Raw genomic sequence first — 21,503 nt, forward strand, 5'->3', positions numbered from 1 at the left:
TAAAAGAGGTGAAGTACCAGAGTGTAGGAATACTATGTCAGAAGTAAAAGTCCTGCAATCATAGTTACTCAAATAAAAGTACAAAAGTATCATAATACACTTAAAGTACCAAAAGTACAAGTACTCATTATGCAGATTAGTCCATTTTAGAAAAGTATATTACATGTTTTGATTAGAATTATTGATGCATTAAAGTGTTATCGAACTGGTAAAGGTGCAGGGTAGCTTGTGAATTTACTCCAGGTGTAACTAAAGTGTTATTTAAGTGTTAATTATGGCCCACATTATTTATCCAAATATGTGAAATAACTAAAAGGTATTTATAAATGTAGTGGAGTAAAAGTACACTATTTATCTCTGAATTGTAGTAGACTAGAAGTACAAACTAGCAAACATTTAAATACTTAAAGTACAAGTAGGCTACTCAAAATGTACTTAAGTACAGTAGGCTACTTGAGTAAATCTCCTTTGTTTTTTACACCACTGCTGAAAGGGCTTTTAAAAAGACTGACGCAAATGCACACGTTGCTTCTTTTTATTTAGTAAATATTATTTACACATTTTCAAGAACACATGCTACAGAATCTCAGATTTACAGCTTCTAAACAATAAAAACAGCTCTTGAGAACAAAGATACCTGACGACTAAGGAAAACGTCATCCAGGCTTTGAACACTGAGAAAACATTCAAGTTTTTTTCTTTTGATTTATCGTATGTTTTTTAATTTAATTTTCAACCATTTCTGAACAAGGCCTCTTAAACTATGCAGTAGTGATTGTGCAGCATATTTAATATATTCCTGGTGCTGCTAAAGCTCCCTTTGGTTTGTGCTTCTTTGCAGCGGTGAAATTAGCACCCAAACATGGAAAAGGACCCCAGTGACAACTTCTTTGTAATTTACGATCTAATTTTTTTTACCTGATGTTGTCTACATATCTAATAATGATGTTGCTATACCATCTAATGCAATTTGAGTAGAACCTGGTGCTACAAAGCAGTGCAAGTTTGTAATTTCAAAGTCATTTCAGTATGCATAGTACAAAAAACATTATATGTTAAACTATGCAATAGCTTATATCAATTGCTAGGCCAAAGTTGAATTGCAAGTCATCACACATTTGCTATTTACATGTTTGAGTGACAATCTAATTTCCAATGACCACCCTGTCCAAGCAGTTTGTAATTATGCAGACCCCAAAGTTGGAGATCATTAGCATAAAGCAAAGTTAAAATAATGTAACAGATTGGAAATCCCTGCAAACATTTCGTGGGTAATGTCACACATTAATGGTTTGTCATTATGTCAGTCTAGTGTTGCCTTCATGGTCAGAGTGTTACATTAGTTTGGTGTTTAAAAAAGGACATAAACCCTCCGCAGTGTTCAAAGTAAAGCACACTCATCGAATTGATCGTACATCGATTCCTTTTACATCCAAATGATGGATTATGTACATTTACAGGTACACACATACAACCTAGAGAGCACCCTGGTAACTGAACACAGAGGACAAAGTAACACTCTCAAAGTAACACTACTTTACATTCAATACCATACACTACACTGTACATTAAGGCATGAGGTGTCGTTGATGCTAAACATCAGCAGAAGACTCATTAAGAAATGCAATGCACTGAGGAATGAAATGCATGTTTATGAAATGTATCACTTACAGCAGCAAATTATAACAATATATAGACCCTCCTGCTGTTAAACATAGACAAATAAAGTGTATTTTGTGTGACATTTTTATCATAAGACAATTAAAACATTCTTAATTAGAAAGCTGGCTCTAAATTAAGTTCACCCTTCACTCTAATGTCTGACCATGTGTGCCAAAAATATTTAATCAATCCAGATGTTTAAAATGACAGCTCTTATATTTAATTAGCTAGACAACAGTAAATGTAATTGAGAACAATTTAAAGCTACTGCTTAGAGCACTAACACCACTACTCTATATCTTACTCTTTAAATGACAAGGAATACACTTCATCTATTTTGGCGAGCCTTGTTCATGCAGTGTAGTTATTAGGGAATAAATATATTTTATGAATTGATTCTTAACACTGAATCATTTTAAACTCTTTGTTGGGCTCTACATTTTGGTATAGTCAAAAACTGTATGGAGAAGTCTAACCAATCATATGCAGGATTAAAGCTAACCTTTCTTTAATATATGCTGCCATCAGAATATACTCTTTTGCTTTTAATAACAATGGCATGTTTTATGGATGTGCCGTAAGTCTTTATATCATACATTTGTTCTACTTTTTTTCAATTTTTCACTGTAATCCTAGTTTACTTTATATAACAGATGTATCAGGAAGTCAGCACAATGGGAATCCACTTATTTTCAGCAACCGTTTGTAGCTGCACAGTAACTGAATGCAAGTCAAGTCTATATTTAGTATATGTATAACTCAGTAATACTGTACAATTTTGCTCACTGCCTGCAGTGCACAATATTAAATAACAGCACATTTGAGTTATGCAAGTTACTTGCAGTTGGTCTAATATGTTGTACAATTTACAATACTACTCATCACTGAGCACTATGCTTAACACTGCAGACCATCCTCCAATCAGGTATAATCAACAGTAGATGACAATCTTGAACACGCACTGTGAGGTGTGCCAAGCAGGTCAAGAAACATGATTTGTTTTCAAACTCTTCACAACCTCTTTTTTTAAACATTTTAAATATCATGTTTTGGTATCCTCCCAAGTTCCCTTTTTTAAATTTGCAGCAGTGTGTCATGTCACCATACTGTCTTTAGGTGCCGTTCACCAGGATGCTGCCACTGGAGGTTCTTGTGTGTGTCTCTGTGGAGAAGAGTCGGACAAAGTGCTTGGGGTGTGGATTACTGCACCATGCCATGAGGAAGCCTCCTGCATGCACAAGTCTGACACAGCCAACTGCAGGCATTCAGCGGGCATCCTCTGATCCACTAAGAAAGGAAATCTCCAAAAGCCAAATCACCAGCAGTGACATGTCATACACACCATCACAGAGGGATGATGTACACGATGAACATGTGGTGTTTTCAGCTCCGGAAATGCTGCCATTAGCCCAGAAATGCATTATGTGTTGCTTTCCAGTATGACAGTGATCAAGCTGATGGAATCATTCAATGTGAAACCGAGGAAATGTGTGCTAGAAAGCAGCAGCAAGCATAGGAAATAATAGCGACCTGGTCTGTAATTGCTGGCATTTTACAGAAATGACCTATGCTTGCTTGATTCGGGATCTCTTGTGTCTCAGGACACTGAATCTTTCATGTAAACTAAAGCCTCTTTGTTTGACAAGAAGCCACAAATCCCAAGATCACAATACGTGAATGCTGATCTATATTCACCGCATTTTAAGCTGTGCAAGCCGTGCACAAAAATCAAATACAATGACTGTACACAAATGAACAGGAGCAGCTTGCCAGTATTTTTCCTTTATGCTTACACGGTCATAATCAGCATGGTTAGAGTGAATGACTTCAATAATTCATTCCTGTCAGACCATACTATCCTTACATCCTGTTGGTAAGATCATACTATACACATAGTTTGGTAGATTGTACAAACACTTAAGGGCAAAGTCTTATATCTCTGAGACGGAGGAGTTCTGTGTTGGTTTGCTGGTTGTTGCAGCTGATAGGCAGCACTTAGTTATCAGTTCAGGTTGGTTGAACATGGTTATGAACATCTGTGGAAAGTTCTGTGCCACCAGAGTCCTGTTTTCAAACGTAAATCTCAGGTGGTGGAACAGTCAGTATGAGTTAGTATTTACGCCAGTTACACTGTGCCATTTGTCAACAAGATTCATATCACCGAGTCTAAAAATCTAAAGGAACAAAACTCTTACTTTCACCACTAGATTGGGCTGACCTTGCAGATCGGGAGGAGTGCTGTTTGACTGCAGCGGCAAACAAACGGGAGGAGAGCCTGAGTGCCTGAATAATTGGGGCGTAGCTAGCCAGCAGTGCTTATCTTCTATTAATACTTTTACAACCCGCATCCACACTGATGTACTTCAGAGTGGACCTGGCCTTACCCACGTGGTCAGATGACAGCGGAGGAGCCAGAAGAAGGAGAGTGTGAGTTAGGAGAGGAAGGAACGTTCCAGAAGAGCCACTTGCGTTTACACTGCCGTCTCTGGTACAGGTAGTCCTCCTTGTCGCGCTCTTTGCGGGCTCTTTGGTAGTGGTCGTCCTCTTTCAGGAACCACACTGGTGGCCAGCGATGTTTCTCAAAATACTCTTGGTTGTCTGCATCAGAATACACTGTCTTAGGAATCTCAAAAAGATATCTAGGCATTTCAATTGCCCATTTTCAATATCGCATTTACCACAATGGTTAGTCCAACATTGTCAAGAAAACTAATTGCAGCACATATAGCATAGATCTTATTGATATTTGCATACATCTTACAACAACAATTTTGCTAGAAAGGCATTACAGAGGATACATTTATACAGTGTATACATTTATACAAATATTTTTTAACCTAAAAACTCATATACTATAAGTAGACCTGAGGGTCAAAATGTAATCTAAATGTGTGTTGCCAGATTACATGCATGTTACCTGTAGACTTGGACTTCATCTCTCGGGGAAACTTGCGACAGACACTGTTGTAGTTGGTGCAGATGTGGTGAAGACACCAGCCAGTGAGCTGTTGGGCGCCGTGGAACTGTCAACATACCAATTATTATTATTCATTTATGTATCTGTACATTTAAGATGGTCTTTGTTAGCTGTATTTAATACATTTCAGGTATTGCTGCACTGGAGTTTCACCTATACTTTAACAGGGTTGCCAACTTTGGGTACCTGGCTGGAGTGAGATTTTGATATCATGGGTTTAATTACATATGCGCACGAAATGACTGCTATCGTGTCAGCAGCAGGACCTTAGCATAGCCTATATATAGGATATATATACAATATATACAAATACACAATATTGGACACAGACTATAAAAGGCACAAAGTTTCATTCACTAATGAAAGTCAAACACATGTTTGTTTCCACTGTTTTATTGTGTGCCTGTCGCGATAAGCAATGCATTGACGTATCGTACGATAAATAAAAATGAACTCGATAAATTGCCATTTACATGAGGATGTGACTAGCAGTTTGAAAGGATGTACTTGAATTATTATTATATATTATCGTTATGTCAGTGGTCTAAAATGGTCATACAACGGTGCCGACAATATTATCGTTTATCGCAATAATTTCCGGGAAAATGTATCCAACACAATTAATTATCGTGAGAGGCCTACACATGAAACACACACACAAACAAATCTACAGACTTACTCCAAACTGCCAAATATGTTAATTAACACACTCTCACTCTCATATACTCTTTGACTCTATTTTGGCCTAGTAGAACAATAAGCAGCAGACTTTAACATTTTTATAATTTCTACTGGTTCTTAGATCTGAGCATGCGCAATACGGGTCGGCAGTTGCGAGAGAGTATTTTTGTTGGGTAATCTATGGTAGGGCTAACCCATACAGTGGTGGGGCTCATGTCAGTATTTGCAATGTAATTACATACACGCTCCCCTTGACAGTGAAACGCCACGCGTGAGGTTTAGATTATTTCCCTGTCTCAATCCAAATTGAACTGTATGAAATAAAAAGGCACAGTTGTCTTGTAGTAAATAAAAAGGGCGACCTGGAGCCAATCCTGCAATCTCTCCACAGGTGAAAGAGTTGACATGCTGAAAACCCAACCCCTGCAGGGTGGTCTGGGGGGATTCTCCCCCAGGAGATTTTTTTTGTTTTAGTTTTGAAATAGGTTACTAACATAAAATACACATTCTGGTAGCCTACTCTCTTGAGAAGAAACATAAATAAATCTATTACTACACGACATATTTTAAAAAGTAATGCCATTTTAGTTTTGTGTTACTTTGTTCTGAAAGCTGAACCTGCTGCTCCTCACAGAGAGAAGAGGGAAGAGGCTGTGTGAATTACTTTACATTGTGGATAAGGGTGGATAGGCCCCATTGTTCTTTGTGTCAAAATGAAAGACAGCCCACACACCTATCCAGGGACGTGCACAGACATTTGGAGGGGCTATTGCTCTAAACTGGAAAAAGGGCCTCCCGTTCACTAAGCGGAAAAACATAAGACCTTTTTTTAATGTAAAATAAACCAAATGATTATTACATCAACTAAATTGAACAGTAATTCACATCTTATAACAAAATAAGCTAAGGCGACTACTTAATTTCAAAAATGAAAATCAGGGACATTTTTTGTTTTGCGGTCCATATCTCATTAAAATATCTAATGTTAGTAACTATTAAAGACAAAATGGGGACAATTCTGTTCTAATGTAGTTTGACTATTGTAACTGCTGTGCAGTCCAGACATACTGATAAAATAGGGCCTCTAACCAGGGGTTAAATTGGGCCGGGGCTGTCCAGGGCTGTCCGGGGCTCAGCCCCGGCACATAGGACGATGCTCTGACGTCATCGCCCTCGCTCATTTGTTTAAGCCATAATGTCAAAACATCTCTCGTTCTTAATATAGACTTTATTTAGGGTCGATATGTGTTGACTTTAAAATTTAAAATAGCAGATCTCTGTGACAGGATATCGTTTTTCCGCTTAGTGAACGTATGTCTCTGCTCCGATCAGGAGCTGCAGCACCGTGGCTCCTTCGTGCAGAGAGTCTGCAGCAGTGTGTGTGTGTGTGCAGAGAGTCTGCAGTGGTACCGCCAAACCCCCGACCCGTCTTGTAACACGGAGCCCGTTTCCTACACCATCAGGGCCGGTTCTAACCAATTTGTTGCCCTAGGCGAGATTTTAGCTGGCGCCCCCCCCCCTGCCAGAAAATCGTTCAGTAGAACAAATAAAAGTATCCAAGGAATACACAATAGAATATATAAAAAGTAAATGAAAAATCTCTACAAAAGACCAATGCACTACAAAAACAGAAATGTATTGACATAAGTCATATACATCAAAGGCTTCAAATGTATTCAGTATTATATGAACATGTTTTAATTGGGGTGAGGACATCACATCCTCTAGGCCGGGGGGTCCGGGGGTATGCCCCCCCGGGAAGAAATGTTTGAACATTTAAAGTAAAATTCTTCAATCTGGTGCACTTAGAGCACACATTACTAGAGACCTGATCTAGGGGGTACAACTCTAACGGCCCGTCCACACAGCGGCGTGCGTTGAAGCTTGCCGGCGGGCGTGTCTGAAACTCGACCAACAACCAATCACATGAATCTCCCGCCCCTGACATACAAGCAGCGGTTTGATTGGCTAGAGCTTGTACTGGCATATGATTCGATTGGCTGACGCTTCTGCCGTGGCTTCAAAACTTGAACATTGCTCAACTTTTGCAGCGAGCCACGCCAGCAAAGTGACGTCACCCCATTCAAAGTGAATGGTGAAGCTTTCAACGCACGCTGCTGTGTGGACGGGCCGTAAAACACCCATATGAAAAAGATTGGTTTACATTTTAATAATCAAATAAGTATGTGAACATAACCAATAGCAAATAAATGCAACTTATTTTATTTTTGTTGTTCATTCATATCTTATTTGACCTAGTTAACATTTATTTATGCATATTTTTGTATCTCTCAAGTTTTAAAACAATATTTTTGGTTTACTGTCCTATAGTATACATTGAAATGATTTCAAACCTGTTTACCCCAATAATTATAAAAGAGTGCCTTGGAAATATGTGTTTACATAAATTGCATTTATCTCACTCGCTCGATCCCACACCCACTTTGGCTGTGAGCTGCGGACGCCTGATAAGCCAACACCCCCCACTTTCATCAATTACAGCGCCCATCGTACAGGGCAAATGAAAAGTGTAACCCGGGGTGAAAAGGGTGTTACCTTGACTTAATTATGAATGCTGTTACATCAAGGCCGAAAATTAGGATGAGCGCAAACAGTCAAAATGTTTTTTTCCCTCCCAGAGCTGCCAGCGCAGCGCCCCCCCCCCCAGATCTGGCGCCCTAGGCGACCACCTATGTCGCCTATGCCAAAAACCGGCCCTGACTTAACCTAACAACTTATTTAATTTGTTTTCACAATTACTAATGTCATGTTTTTTTTTATTCTTGAAGAAAATGTCTTTTTTTCTGGCATTCTTCCAGGATTAACAAAAATAAGAATAACATTGCGAACTATCTTTGAAGTAAATGGCTGTTGTTAAACGCTTCCCACATTTACTTCAATCATACAATAGAAAAGCTAAAAGTACCCAAGGAATACACAATAGAATATATAAAGAATAAATGAAAAATCTCTACAAAAGACCAATATACTACAAAAACAGAAACGTATTGACATGTTGGTAATATACATCAAAAAGGCTTCAAATGTATTCGGTATTGTATGAACATGTTTGAATTGGGGTGTGGACGTCACATCCTCTAGGGGGGACCGGGGGTATGCCCCCCCAGGAAGAAATGTTTGAACATTTTAAGTAAAATGCTTCAATCGGGTGCACTTTGAGCACACATTACTAGAGACCTGACCTATGGGGTACAACTCTAAACACCCATATGAAAAAGATTGGTTTACATTTTAATAATCAAATAAGTATGTGAACATAACCAATAACCTACCATAGCCAATAGCAAATAAATGCAACTTATTTTATTGTTGTTGTTCATTCATATCTTATTTTACCTAGTTAACGTTTATTTATGCATATTTTTGTATCTCAAGTTTTAAACGATATGTTTGGTTTTCTGTCCTATAGTATACATTGAAATGATTTCAAACCTGTTTACCCCAATAATTATAAAAGAGTGCCTTGGAAATATTTGTTTACATAAATTGCATTTATCTCTCTCGCTCGATCCCACACCCACTTTGGCTGTGAGCTGCGGACGCCTGATAAGCCAACACCCCCCACTTTCATCACTTAAAGCGTCCATCGTACAGGGCAAATGAAAAGTGTAACCGGGGTGAAAAGGGTGTTACCTTGACTTAATTATGAATGTTGTTACATCAAGGCCGAAAATTAGGATGAGCGCAAACAGTAAAAATGTTTTTTTCCCTCCCAGAGCTGCCAGCGCAGCGCCCCCCCCCAGATCTGGCGCCCTAGGCGACCGCCTATGTCGCCTATGCCAAGAAGCGGCCCTGTACACCATGCTAAATATGTCTGCATAAAGCTGAGTTATGATCGGTCATAATAACACAGAATTTGGTGATGATTAAATAGTTTACAGTGAGATTTACTCCCATACTTTTGGCCATACTCATGCAGCCCTACAAATGAATTGAGATTTCCAGACAAATGTTCTTTAGCAAGTGTGCAGAGCAGTGTTGATTTAAAAAAGCAATTTGAAGGTTGGATATTTGTAAACCTTTTTTTTGTGTATATATATATATTCATAATTTAAGATGTAAATGAATTCCAGTTTATTTGTAGTAGGCCTACTTTCTATTTTTATTTTTGACATTTGGTGGCATCAATGTCTGCATTTGATACAGATAATGGAGCAGTTGCTTTAGGGCCACAGTGTAGGCCTATATCCCTTAAGGTCAAACAATGAGATCCTCGATCATGTTGATTCGGCCACAACAGAAAAAATAAAAATAAACTCTCGCTCTTTCCAGAGGGGCAGGTCAGCCAAAAAGGCCAAACGGGCCGTTGCCCTGGCAACATTAGCCCGTACCTGTGCACGTCCCTGCACCTATCAATCATCAAACCGTGGGGTCTTATTTCATTACGTGTTGATTTCTATCAACACGTAATGTTGTATCGATGTATATAGTCTATAGAGATGTACTACAGCAAAAGTATTCTCCGTCGGGACTTCCTGGAACAACACCACGCCGTTATCTTGATTCTGATTGGCCAGAAGACATTATCAAAGATGTTCTATTGAGAAGACGATCACTACCTGACAAAAGTTTTCAAAACCGTTTCTAGTCTTCGGAATTCTTGTTTTTGGCGTGAGAATAGTTTGGGCAGCGTGAGAGCGTGAGATTGAGAGTGAAAGCGTGTGTCACACGCCAGATGCGTGAGAGTTGGCAACCCTGACTTTAACCTTCATACTAACATTAGCATGCTAATTTGAGCATGCTAGAATAAGTATGCCATATGAGTACATATATGGTTCTTCTATAAGACAATGCTTCAAGATTAGATAGAAATGCAGTGCACAAAAAACACCTTCTTCAATTGTATGTAATGTTTGTGCTTTAGTGGTGCATATTACCAGATTAATCAAATGAACATGTGGCTCCTGAGCATCTTTGCACAGATGATAATCTAGCCTTGCATATGACACTGAAATGCTGAAGCTAAAGATAAAATACAGCTGAATGATTAAATGAATCATTCAGTGCTGAGCCTGACTCGGTATATCCAAAATGCCCACTGGCCCAAAGATCCTGTCCCATTCATTCTGCCTGAGAGCTGACTTGCACTCTGAGAAACATAGCTTTTTTGGCTCCACCTTTAAGGAGTAAACATTATGCCAACCTTCAGCGCAGCTCTTTCTGAGAAATGCCCGTGAATCAAATCCCAATTGGCCAAATAATTATATAAGCGCTTTAAGTGGAGCCTTGTTTCCTGCTGATTGACAGGTCACACTACCTGGGCCATGTCCAAGTACACCAGCACGTCTCCATCAATGTCAGCCCCAATCATCCCAGCCTCTGTCAAGACTGTAACTGTGTAGAGCTCTGAAAGAAACATAAAAGGCTGGTCACTGTATGCATTACCACAATGGCTTTGTGTAATACAACCCTGAGGGTAATAACTATATCAAATGTACTACCTGTAAGTGCAACCAGGTGGGGGAGGCAAAGACGATTGGCGAGAACAATGAGCTCCATTGCATCCAAGTCAGTCCGAGAACAAAACCGCCCCGTATAGAGATACTCCAGCACGGCCCTCATACAGCTGCGAGTTGTGTTTGGAAACAGCACCTTAGAAACAGGAACATGTGACCCATTCATGACCGAGCATTTCACTGTATTTTGCATTTAATAGGTAACAGAGAATAAATCTAGTTTACACTCTTATATTTATATAATGTAATAGTAATATATATAACAAAATATAGTTATTTACAAAATCTTGGTTCATTTTTTAATGCATGAGCAGTTAGAATAGCCACGAATAAAGAAAGAAAAACATATTGTGTTTACATACAGTATTGGTTGAAAATGAAAAAAAGGTTTTAGGAACCATATGATTTTTGATCATTTGAAATGAACGTGTCTTAACTATCTGCAAAAGTAAGTGTAATATTTTCGTAGTATTATTTTATGCTAGGTAGACAAACTGAGCGGACAGAACAACAACATGTTTGCTGACTTAATTGTATTACATCAGACTTGCAATCCTCTAATTGAATTACATTTTGTAAACAGACCAAATACATCACAGGTGCTCTTCATGGGTCAGTAATGATCGCTGCTGGACTGCTGCGTTTTGCCAATCAAGAAATAATTACATTTACATGCTTCAACTTTATAAATCGACTTGCAATAAGAATGCCATGGAAAATTACAAGAAACATGGACACATTTTCTATCCAGTACTCACTTTGGTCTGTACTCTAGTTCTGTTTGTCTTTTTTCACAGCTGAACAAAGTGATACATGTTGACTTACCTCTTTTGTGCAGCTCTCCACAAAAGGCCCACCAAACATAGCTGCCATCCAATCACAACTAGAGATGAGCAAAGGTTTGTGGGCCTTGATGGTCCCATCATCTAACTTGAATACTACATCTGTAATAAAGAGATGAGACAAAGATAACACCTGTGTTCTATTTTAGGCTAAACAAATAAGTGTTAAATATTTCCACTCACCAGAAAAGGTCCCTTTGGCCAAGCACTCTTTGACTCTGTTTGTGCGCCGTACATGGAAGGCTTTGGTGATTTCTTGGTTCATGAAGGCTTCATTGTTTAGTATGTTTGCCACCATCATCCGCAGGTCAAAGACCTCCAGCAGCTCAGCAATGTGTGCAATGTGCATTAGCTCCTTCTCATTCTCGTCCAGCTGACCTGTGTACAGGTAGCGAAGCACTGCTCGGAAAGGCCCGAGCTGCATGGACTGGTCCATGTGCACCACAGTTATGGGCCTGGGGCTGTATGAGACGGGGTCGTCTACCACCTCCTCCTGGATGCTGGCGAAGGCTCGGCTCCACGAAGAGAGGAGTCTGCCCCGTCGCCCTGCGTCGAAATCTTTTAACGTCCCATCACTAGTGCAGGCCCTCAGGTTGGCCCTGTCTCCATCGTCACTACTTTCGCAAACATCAAAGCTAGCAGCACGCATCAGCAGCTCTCTTCCGGAGAGAGGACCACGAGAGGGCCTTTCAGTCTCCTCGCTATGTGCGTCCATGATAAAGAGGTCATAGAACTTTGAAGACGATGTCGACAAGTATATCTTGTGTGCAAAGATTTTCTGTCGCTCCTGCAGGATCAGGATGACGTCAGCACAGTGTGGGTCCTCGAGGAGACCGACCGGATGCTCCTCTGTGGTTGTGGGAGGAGGAGGCACAGTGATTATAGGTGGGGGAGGTTTCGGTGGCAGGAAGGGTGCCTGAAGGAGAGGCCGCTGTACATTTCTCAGGTGGGATTTCCAAAACTGCAGGTGTCGGCGCGAGATGAGCGCAGCTCGGATAGCATTATCAAAGACGTCCTTGACTCCAAATTGAGCAACAACACTGGTTTCATAATATGGCACTCCCAGCTCTTTGGCCACCTCCCGGCCTCTCTCTGGAGCAAGAATCTCATTGGATTTAATGGGTCTGAAAACAAGAACATTTATCAAATACCATTCTGCCATTAAGAAGGGTAGACCTCAAACAATCTCTTGTTTAAAAATGAATCCCTCTACCTAGCTAAAGGCCTCCGTGCCCTGTTCACTGCGTCCAGGTCTGCATAGCGCAGGTCCAGCTGACAGCCCACCAAGATGACAGGAGCACGGGGGCAGAAGTGCTTGATCTCAGGGTACCACATGGTCTTCACGTGGTAAAGAGAGTTGGGGTTGGCAATTGAGAAGCACAATACCACCACATCAGACCTGAAGGAATGACACGGGACAAATTCACTAAACTCAGGAAGCACCAGAGCACTTAGTGGCAGATTAACATGGAATTTCACAATATCTCACCTGCCGTAAGCGAAACGCCGGTCCTTATGATGGTCTCCAAAAGTATCCCAGAGACGAAGGGACACGCTGACATCATCCACCACATCTCTGGAGCGCTCTAATACCTAATTAGAGATTACACATTCAAGGACTTTTAATCTCTGTAAATCACTGGTGTGAATGCTAACAGCTTAATGTGCAAATGAGGCGCCTTTAGTATTTTATTCCTTTATAGATTTAGTTTAGTTGAGCAATCAGAGATTTGAATCCTGAAAAAGCACATCCATGCAATCTTATGAGTAATTACTTTGCATACTTACCTCCTGGCATACTCTGTACTGGTCGATGGCCCATACTGTGGGCACATGTGTAGCGAGTAACTGGTACTGAGTCAGCGTAGCATTGCAGGCCCGGGCGCAGATGAGGCGGGTCTTTCCGACTGCATTGTCTCCCACCACAACACACTTGATAGTCTCAACGTTTGGCCTCTCATAGTCCATATCAGAATCTTTCAGCTGGGACCTGTCCAAACACAAAGGAGGCCAGAAAGCCGCATCAGCACCTAAAATCCTAAACTATTGTCCTGAACAGTACAGGAACATAGATCAATAAGGATAATAGACACTGTGTCTACTCCTTATGTGCTCCGCTCCTTCTGCCTGCAGAGCTATCAATGGACGGTCCCGTGACTTCCCAGAGCCCATTCACAAGTTCCCTGTCCTGGCTGCTGATATAGAGAAAATTTAAAGGGACAAGCTAAAAAAAAAAAGGCACATTTTTGATCCATAATGGTTGCAACACGCCCCATAGTGTAAAAATAATATGCCATTTTTCCTAATCTTAGTTGAAATATAAAAGAAACGATGTTCAGTTTTAAAACAACAAACCAATTCAAATAAATAAACTGTTTGGTTTGTCCACTGAGGGTTAATAAAGGCTGATGTAATCCCATCAACCATCTGCAAGCCTAAAATACCTTCCCCTGTGTATGGTTCTTACGCAAGAATCCAAACAACCTTACCTTCACCCATCATTCATAACCCCTAAGTTAAATAAATATGACATTCATAAACTCACTTTCATTTAATGAAATGGAGGAAATAGGTAAACATACTCATTTTTGTTGCTGATGATTTAGCTGAACGACTGGTTTCCAAGGGAACTGTAGCCTGTGTCTCTGTGTGTCACGGTTTATATCAAACTCCATCACACTGATCATGACGTTTTTCTCAAAAAAGCTCAAACATGACAGTTACTGTAAAACTGTTTCATAGGCTAGTGTCATGCTAGTGCTGTTGCTTTATTTTAGATCCAACATGAGTCACCACAACACACATAACATCAAATTATGTTCACTGTCATGTCATATCATTGACCAGATCTCTACTCTACACATGCATGCTCAACTGTCAGACCACCATCTATGTTTTGTCCCAGCATCTTTCCCTTTGAAAGTCTCCCTCCACTGGGAATAACAGGCTTGCTTCAATAGAGGCATTCATATTTAGACTATCAGTTAATGTTACCTTGTTGTGAATGAGGTCAGATGCTTCCTGTGCCTGCCTCCACCCCAAAGGACCTGCTGTAAAGAAATAACTGGCCCACTCCCTGAAGCATCACTTTTGGTCACCTGCACACTACAGATTCCTCTCTAGGATGAAAATCAGGATATCATATGTCTTCTTTCTTGCAGTATTTAGACTATTTTAATGTAGCCTTTCCTTGTATACAACGCCCTGTAGATTACTACGGTTTACTAGGATTTCAGCCTGACGGTCATTATGCAGCCATTCATAAAATCAGCCATTCATTGACTGCATAATCTGCAGGCGAGCAGTCATCTGCATTTATTTACAAAACATCTGACCTTAGGCTGGGCGTGCATGACATTATAGAGATACACCGCCTCTAATGTTGCTCATTCATATGCCCTTTACGGTTCGTCTACACTGCGCAACTCCCGAATTAATTCAACATTTTGTATACGGTCAGACACTGAAAATAACCCATCGCCTTAGCACTATCCTCCAGAGTAAAATATCATTAAATAATATTGCAGCCTCAGTTATCATCCACAGCAAAGATGATAAAAGAATGCATATCCTACCAGAAGGACCGAGCAGTCCCACCACCACCGAGACACTAGTCATGAGGCTGTGCTGCATTACACCTTATGTAATACCCCGTCACTGACTCTTGAGTCTGTTTATCTGGCTCTGCGTTCATTGCATGCAGAAAACCCCACAGAGATACCAAATAAACCCAGTTTTCCTTTAGCAGGGAATGTGAAGCGTCCCTCTTACCGCAACATAAGGAAGTGAGGCATCGGGTTGGCCGATGAACGAGATGAAAAGGAGGGCTCCATCGGATGCGGCTTGCACCTGTCTGCAGCTCGTATTTAACTTCATCTTAAAGACAAGGTAAACCAGGCTTGAAAAAGAGGCGGTGGGACCAGCAAACTTCCCCCTGGATCAGCGCGATAAGTCCGATTGCATTCCTAAAAATACAACGCTGATCTGAAGCCTGTCGGTGCCAAGCAGAGCTGCAGCCCTGCCGTCCTGGATCCACCTCCACTTACTGTAGGCCTCCACAGCTAATAATAGACAGGCACCGGCTGGGAAAAAACATTCATTACAAAACACTGATCCACTTTAAAGTCACACAAATCTCGCTCCACTGACCCTCAGTAGCCTGGGTTGACTTGTTTTCCCTCCACCACGTGTTGTTTTGTTTGTTTACCTCTTAAAACTAATATAGGCTACAATCATTTGCATTTTTTGTAATGTTTTGAGTGTGATCAAATATACATTATTCACCCCTCATGGATTCATACTGGGTTGAAAAACACAGTACTGCACTATACAGACTTATCAATATGTGAAAAGTAGGAGGGCAAGATGAAATAAATCACTCAGGTGTGTGTGTGTGTGTGTGTGTGTGTGTGTGTGTGTGTGTGTGTGTGTGTGTGTGTGTGTGTGTGTGTGTGTGTGTGTGTGTGTGTGTGTGTGTGTGTGTGTGTGTGTGTGTGTGTGTGTGTGTGTGTGGTGTTGTGTGTGTGTGTGTGTGTGTGTGTGTGGTGTGCGCGTGTTGCAAGTACAGTATGGCTGCATGTGTGGCATGGGGAGGCTGCATGACACAAATTCTTAAAAACATAAATAAAACAATAACAGGAATCCGATGTCTGACACATAGCTATTTAAATGGATCCAGTGCTGCACAAATAAAGATGCATGAGTCATCATAGCCGTTGAGTTTTTTATAAATGATGAGCTGTTGCTTGGTACTAATTTTACTCCTTTGGCTGTATACCAATCAGTCCCTCTGATGTGTATTAAGTCATTAATACATTTAAAACTAAACCTTATTCACAATCATACATTTAGATAATAAACAAGTCTAAAACGTATAAGTGCCATTTTGGATTTGCTTTTATTAAGTTCATTTGCTCAATTGAGTGCTGCACTCTAGTGGAAAATATAACAAACTACTTGTTTAAATGCATAGTAATAATTCAAGTAGAGGCAGAGATTATGACTTCTAATTCCTGTAGATCCAGCTCCAGAAACAATTCATCCTATACTTCCCATGATGCAACAGTTGCATAGTATCTTTGTCAGACAAGACATGAGAGATAAGACATCATCATCCCTGTAATGCAGCATTTGTTCTACTGCAGATGTATTATAGTCTGATTAAATTACATTGAATTCCTGTTTTGGTAATAAACTTGTTCTCAATACTGAAAAGGTGTGTTTGAAAATAACTCAATGTCATTTTCCAATTATTGAACTGGTACCTGAGTTGAATCTACTTAGTGTGCATTAGATTCAAATGTGTCATGGTTATCACACTTAAGCTATAAGGCGATTATTTGCAGTGTTCATGATAGAATAGCTGATAACAGCGTTGACACACGCAGCAATTGCTCTTGTTGGCAGTCAGTTTAGTCGTTTAGCACTTTGCAGAAAGCTATTACTGCTGTGATAACTTAACATCAGGATGCACAGCAAATAAAGGACCTGCCATGGTTTGGTTTGTGATAAATGAAAGGCAACTCACAGGTACTGATGTGTTCAGAGCCTCAGATCATGTGTTTTATGAAGGATTTAAATATACAGTAAACTGAATTTCCGTTGAGTTGGTTTACAAAAATACATACATCTTTACTCTGTTACTTTGTGTTTCTCTGAACTGTGCCATTCCCATTAAATATGAACAATGCAATCCAGTGTTTGCACCTTCTGTCTTTGTCCCAGGACCAAGTGGGTCACATTACATTTGACCTTTATTCTTGCCAATTGTAGAGCACATGTATGTCAAAGTTGTACTGCTTTTATTGTGGGAGAAATAACTTAAAACAACACAAACATCATTCTAAAAAAATGCATCTACAGATAACTATTTTGTTACATTTCTATGTCATGGTTGTCTCAGACATAGTCTTACCATATCTGAATTACTGTGCTGAAATCTGGGGCAATAACTACAAAAGTTCTATACATGCAGTATCTATTCTACAAAAAAAGCCATACACAAATACCTTGATCACACTAACAAATTGTTCCTGCAGTCAAAATTGTTAAAATGTACAGACCTGGTAGAATTCCAAACGGCACAAATCATGTTTGAAGCAAATAATAACGTTTTACCAGGAAACATCCAAAAAGTATTCACTCAACGAGTGGGGGGATATAGTTCAAGGAGACAATTTCAATTCGAAATTCATAGGGTCCGTACAACCAGAAGAACTTTGTGTATCTCAGCCTGTGGAGTGAGACTATGGAACAGTGTGAACGTGGAGTGAGACTATGGAACAGTGTGAACGTGGAGTGAGACTATGGAACAGTGTGAACGTGGAGTGAGACTATGGAACAGTGTGAACGTGGAGTGAGACTATGGAACAGTGTGAACGTGGAGTGAGACTATGGAACAGTGTGAACGTGGAGTGAGACTATGGAACAGTGTGAAACGTGGAGTGAGACTATGGAACAGTGTGAACGTGGAGTGAGACTATGGAACAGTGTGAACGTGGAGTGAGACTATGGAACAGTGTGAACGTGGAGTGAGACTATGGAACAGTGTGAGCGTGGAGTGAGACTATGGAACAGTGTGAATGTGGAGTGAGACTATGGAACAGTGTGAGCGTGGAGTGAGACTATGGAACAGTGTGAATGTGGAGTGAGACTATGGAACAGTGTGAACGTGGAGTGAGACTATGGAACAGTGTGAATGTGGAGTGAGACTATGGAACAGTGTGAATGTGAAGTGAGACTATGGAACAGTGTGAACGTAGAGTGAGACTATGGAACAGTGTGAATGTGGAGTGAGACTATGGAACAGTGTGAACGTGGAGTGAGACTATGGAACAGTGTGAACGTGGAGTGAGACTATGGAACAGTGTGAATGTGGAGTGAGACTATGGAACAGTGTGAATGTGGAGTGAGACTATGGAACAGTGTGAATGTGGAGTGAGACTATGGAACAGTGTGAACGTGGAGTGAGACTATGGAACAGTGTGAACGTGGAGTGAGACTATGGAACAGTGTGAACGTGGAGTGAGACTATGGAACAGTGTGAACGTGGAGTGAGACTATGGAACAGTGTGAACGTGGAGTGAGACTATGGAACAGTGTGAACGTGGAGTGAGACTATGGGAACAGTGTGAACGTGGAGTGAGACTATGGAACAGTGTGAATGTGGAGTGAGACTATGGAACAGTGTGAACGTGGAGTGAGACTATGGAACAGTGTGAAGGTGGAGTGAGACTATGGAACAGTGTGAACGTGGAGTGAGACTATGGAACAGTGTGAACGGTGGAGTGGAGACTATGGAACAGTGTGAATGTGAGGAGACTATGGAAACAGTGTGAATGTGAGAGTGAGACTATGGAACAGTGTGAACGTGGAGTGAGACTATGGAACAGTGTGAACGTGGAGTGAGACTATGGAACAGTGTGAACGTGGAGTGAGACTATGGAACAGTGTGAACGTGGAGTGAGACTATGGAGGACAGTGTGAATGTGGAGGGAGACTATGGAACAGTGTGATGTGGAGTGAGACTATGGAACAGTGGAACGTTGGATGAGACTATGTGAACATGTGAACGTGGAGGGAGACTAGGGACAGTGTGAACGTGGAGTGAGACTATGGAACAGTGTGAACGTGGAGTGAGACTATGGAGTGAGACTATGGAACAGTGTGAACGTGGAGTGAGACTATGGAACAGTGTGAACGTGGAGTGAGACTATGGAACAGTGTGAACGTGGAGTGAGACTATGGAACAGTGTGAACGTGGAGTGAGACTATGGAACAGTGTGAATGTGGAGCTAAAGCGATGTCCAGACATTAACCAGTTCAAGAGGAAATACAGAGAAATTATTTTCTCGAGGTACAGGGATGGGGAAGGTGTTTGTGTATATGTGTGAGTATGTAGGTGTGTATATGTGCATATATGTATATATGTGTATGTATAGATGTGTATATGTCAAACAGGTAAAGCAGATTAATAATAATAATAAAAACAATAATTAATAATAATGATAATTATTGCAGATTATAGATTATAAATAAATCATTTAGGGACAAGGGGGTGAGATTAAATACATTATACTTCTTCTCACTCCTTTTCGAACACTAGATGTGGCACTGTTTATGTTGCTAATGCTGTTGTTGTTGTAAATGTCATTTTTTGTTTTGATTTCTCTTACATGACTATGCACTGCAACATTTGTTTTGTTTTGTAATTATTTATTTTACTGGTTCGAAATAAAATGTATCAATCAATCAATCAATCAATCAATGAATCCTCAGACAGTAGACACAGCATGTTACCTTGCTAAATTGATATCAACCGGTTCAGTTATCGTTAAATGCTCTGTGGTTCTAACTGGTTCTTTTTATGCTAAATGTGCTTTACTGTAACTCCTGTAATGTGCAGTCTGATCCACCAGGTGAGGCTGGCAGTCTAAACATCCTTCAGTCCTCTCTTTAATCTTGAGCCACAACATATAAAACATGGCAAAGGGTGGAACAAGTTCCCTTCAAAATAGGAAGAGATGTAAACTGAAATTATGCATTGGACTAAAGCACATAAAATGAATGATAAAAGGACATGAAGTATATTTGTTTTTCTAAGTGAGGGTCTACTAAGTTTAAAGGAGTCAATGGATATTAAAAAAGAAAAAGCTTTGATATGTTTAAGCTATGTAGATATCAGATATTTGAATGAGAGAAATCGAAATAAAAATGTAAGAATTTTGGTATTTAGCCTCTTTTCAGTTAACTATGTTGTTTGCACGTTTGTACTGTTATACAAAGCAAAGGTCATACTGCAAAATCAATTTAGAATTGATTCATTGATCTAAACCAGACATTTTCAAAGGTTGTGGTATGTAGGTGAGGGAAGTGAAAAAGATCACCTTAGTCATGAACCTAAATGTGCATGATTAGGGTAGGTAAGAATGGAGAAACCAGCTTGAGTAAGCTAGAATTTGAAAGTACACAACCTTCCTTCAGTCTTCCTTACAGAGCCCCTCCTCCAACACACACAAATGCGCATGACCAGGGCACAAGATAAGTTTGTGCACGAGATGGAAGGCTGACAGGCAGGTAGCCATCCAGTTATCTGCTGCGGGCCGGGGAAGATACTTGCTTTTTACAGCGCCACGGCTTCCACAGATAAAATATTTGTATGTATTTATTGTCAAAGCATTTAATGTATTCATTGCTATCGGGATGTTAAGAGCATTCCATGGAATATAACAAAAAGTGTTTCTGAAGTGAATTACCTACCCTACCTTTAAAGAGATAGTACAAAGATACAATTTGTGGGAATTTCTTTGCCAACTTTCCCAGAGTCAGTAAATAAAAAATGCCTTGTGCCATACCTTTTTAAAAAAAAATGTATTTGGTGTAATAACATTATGTCAAATAGCAATGTCATGATACCATAGTATCAAAGGATTGCAAGCTAACTACCTGGGAGTGAGAGGGCAAAGGCTTTTCCTACGAAGAGGCCAGCAGAACACAACGTTAAAAGACCCTGTCCTAACCTAGTGCCACACTGTCACACATTCACACCTGCCTGATAAATTGTAAAAGGTCTTTTTTCTACCACCACAAATTCAGATGTATACAAATGTTTTTGGAATGAGCAAGTTAAATAAAATAAAAAGAAAGTAAAAGTCAGTCCAGCAGTTTATTTCAAATTGGCTGGTCAAATGCAGCCTCAATGTGGAGCAAACCCTTTCTTTTTATAAATACTTGTGGAAGTTGAGTAACGATAAGAGTTATTTGCCACTCTAAGCTTGCGCAATAGCAGAAGTGAGGAGTAAATGTTTTGTAACCAATAAACATTATTGATAGCAGCTTCACAGTGAACTCTGGGCCAGAGTCCAG

At 40.2% G+C, this 21,503-nt stretch overlaps 1 protein-coding gene across 4 annotated transcripts; it reads right to left on the reverse strand.

The window, feature by feature from the left end:
- Positions 1-519: 519 nt before the first annotated feature.
- LOC117561003 (rho-related BTB domain-containing protein 2-like) lies at positions 520-15,704 on the reverse strand. 4 transcript variants are annotated; one of them, XM_034238162.1, is made up of 10 exons: positions 15,411-15,704; positions 13,428-13,629; positions 13,129-13,232; positions 12,853-13,038; positions 11,823-12,763; positions 11,623-11,741; positions 10,783-10,933; positions 10,599-10,687; positions 4,580-4,685; positions 520-4,260 (listed from the first exon to the last, which is right to left on the reverse strand). In XM_034238162.1, exons 1-10 carry the CDS (start codon positions 15,470-15,472, stop codon positions 4,055-4,057), a joined length of 2,166 nt encoding a protein of 721 aa, XP_034094053.1. In that variant the 5' UTR covers positions 15,473-15,704; the 3' UTR covers positions 520-4,054. The 4 variants fall into 4 exon arrangements, with proteins under 4 accessions (XP_034094053.1, XP_034094054.1, XP_034094056.1 ...); XM_034238163.1 differs by lacking the exon at positions 15,411-15,704 and adding an exon at positions 15,215-15,310; XM_034238165.1 differs by lacking the exon at positions 15,411-15,704 and adding an exon at positions 14,634-15,198.
- Positions 15,705-21,503: the final 5,799 nt, after the last annotated feature.

This window comes from Gymnodraco acuticeps, unplaced genomic scaffold (genome assembly GCF_902827175.1).
Source record: "Gymnodraco acuticeps unplaced genomic scaffold, fGymAcu1.1, whole genome shotgun sequence".
NCBI classification, from domain to species: domain Eukaryota; kingdom Metazoa; phylum Chordata; class Actinopteri; order Perciformes; family Bathydraconidae; genus Gymnodraco; species Gymnodraco acuticeps.

Excerpts from the sequence above, each read along its gene's own strand:
- LOC117561003 (XM_034238162.1), bottom strand. The coding sequence starts at position 15,472 with ATGGAGCCCTCCTTTTCATCTCGTTCATCGGCCAACCCGATGCCTCAC. Across the intron at positions 11,742-11,822 it reads GGCCAAAGGGACCTTTTCTG|ATGTAGTATTCAAGTTAGAT; the intron begins GTGAGTGGAAAT and ends TCTTTATTACAG. Across the intron at positions 10,934-11,622 it reads TGGAGAGCTGCACAAAAGAG|GTGCTGTTTCCAAACACAAC; the intron begins GTAAGTCAACAT and ends CCTGTTTCTAAG.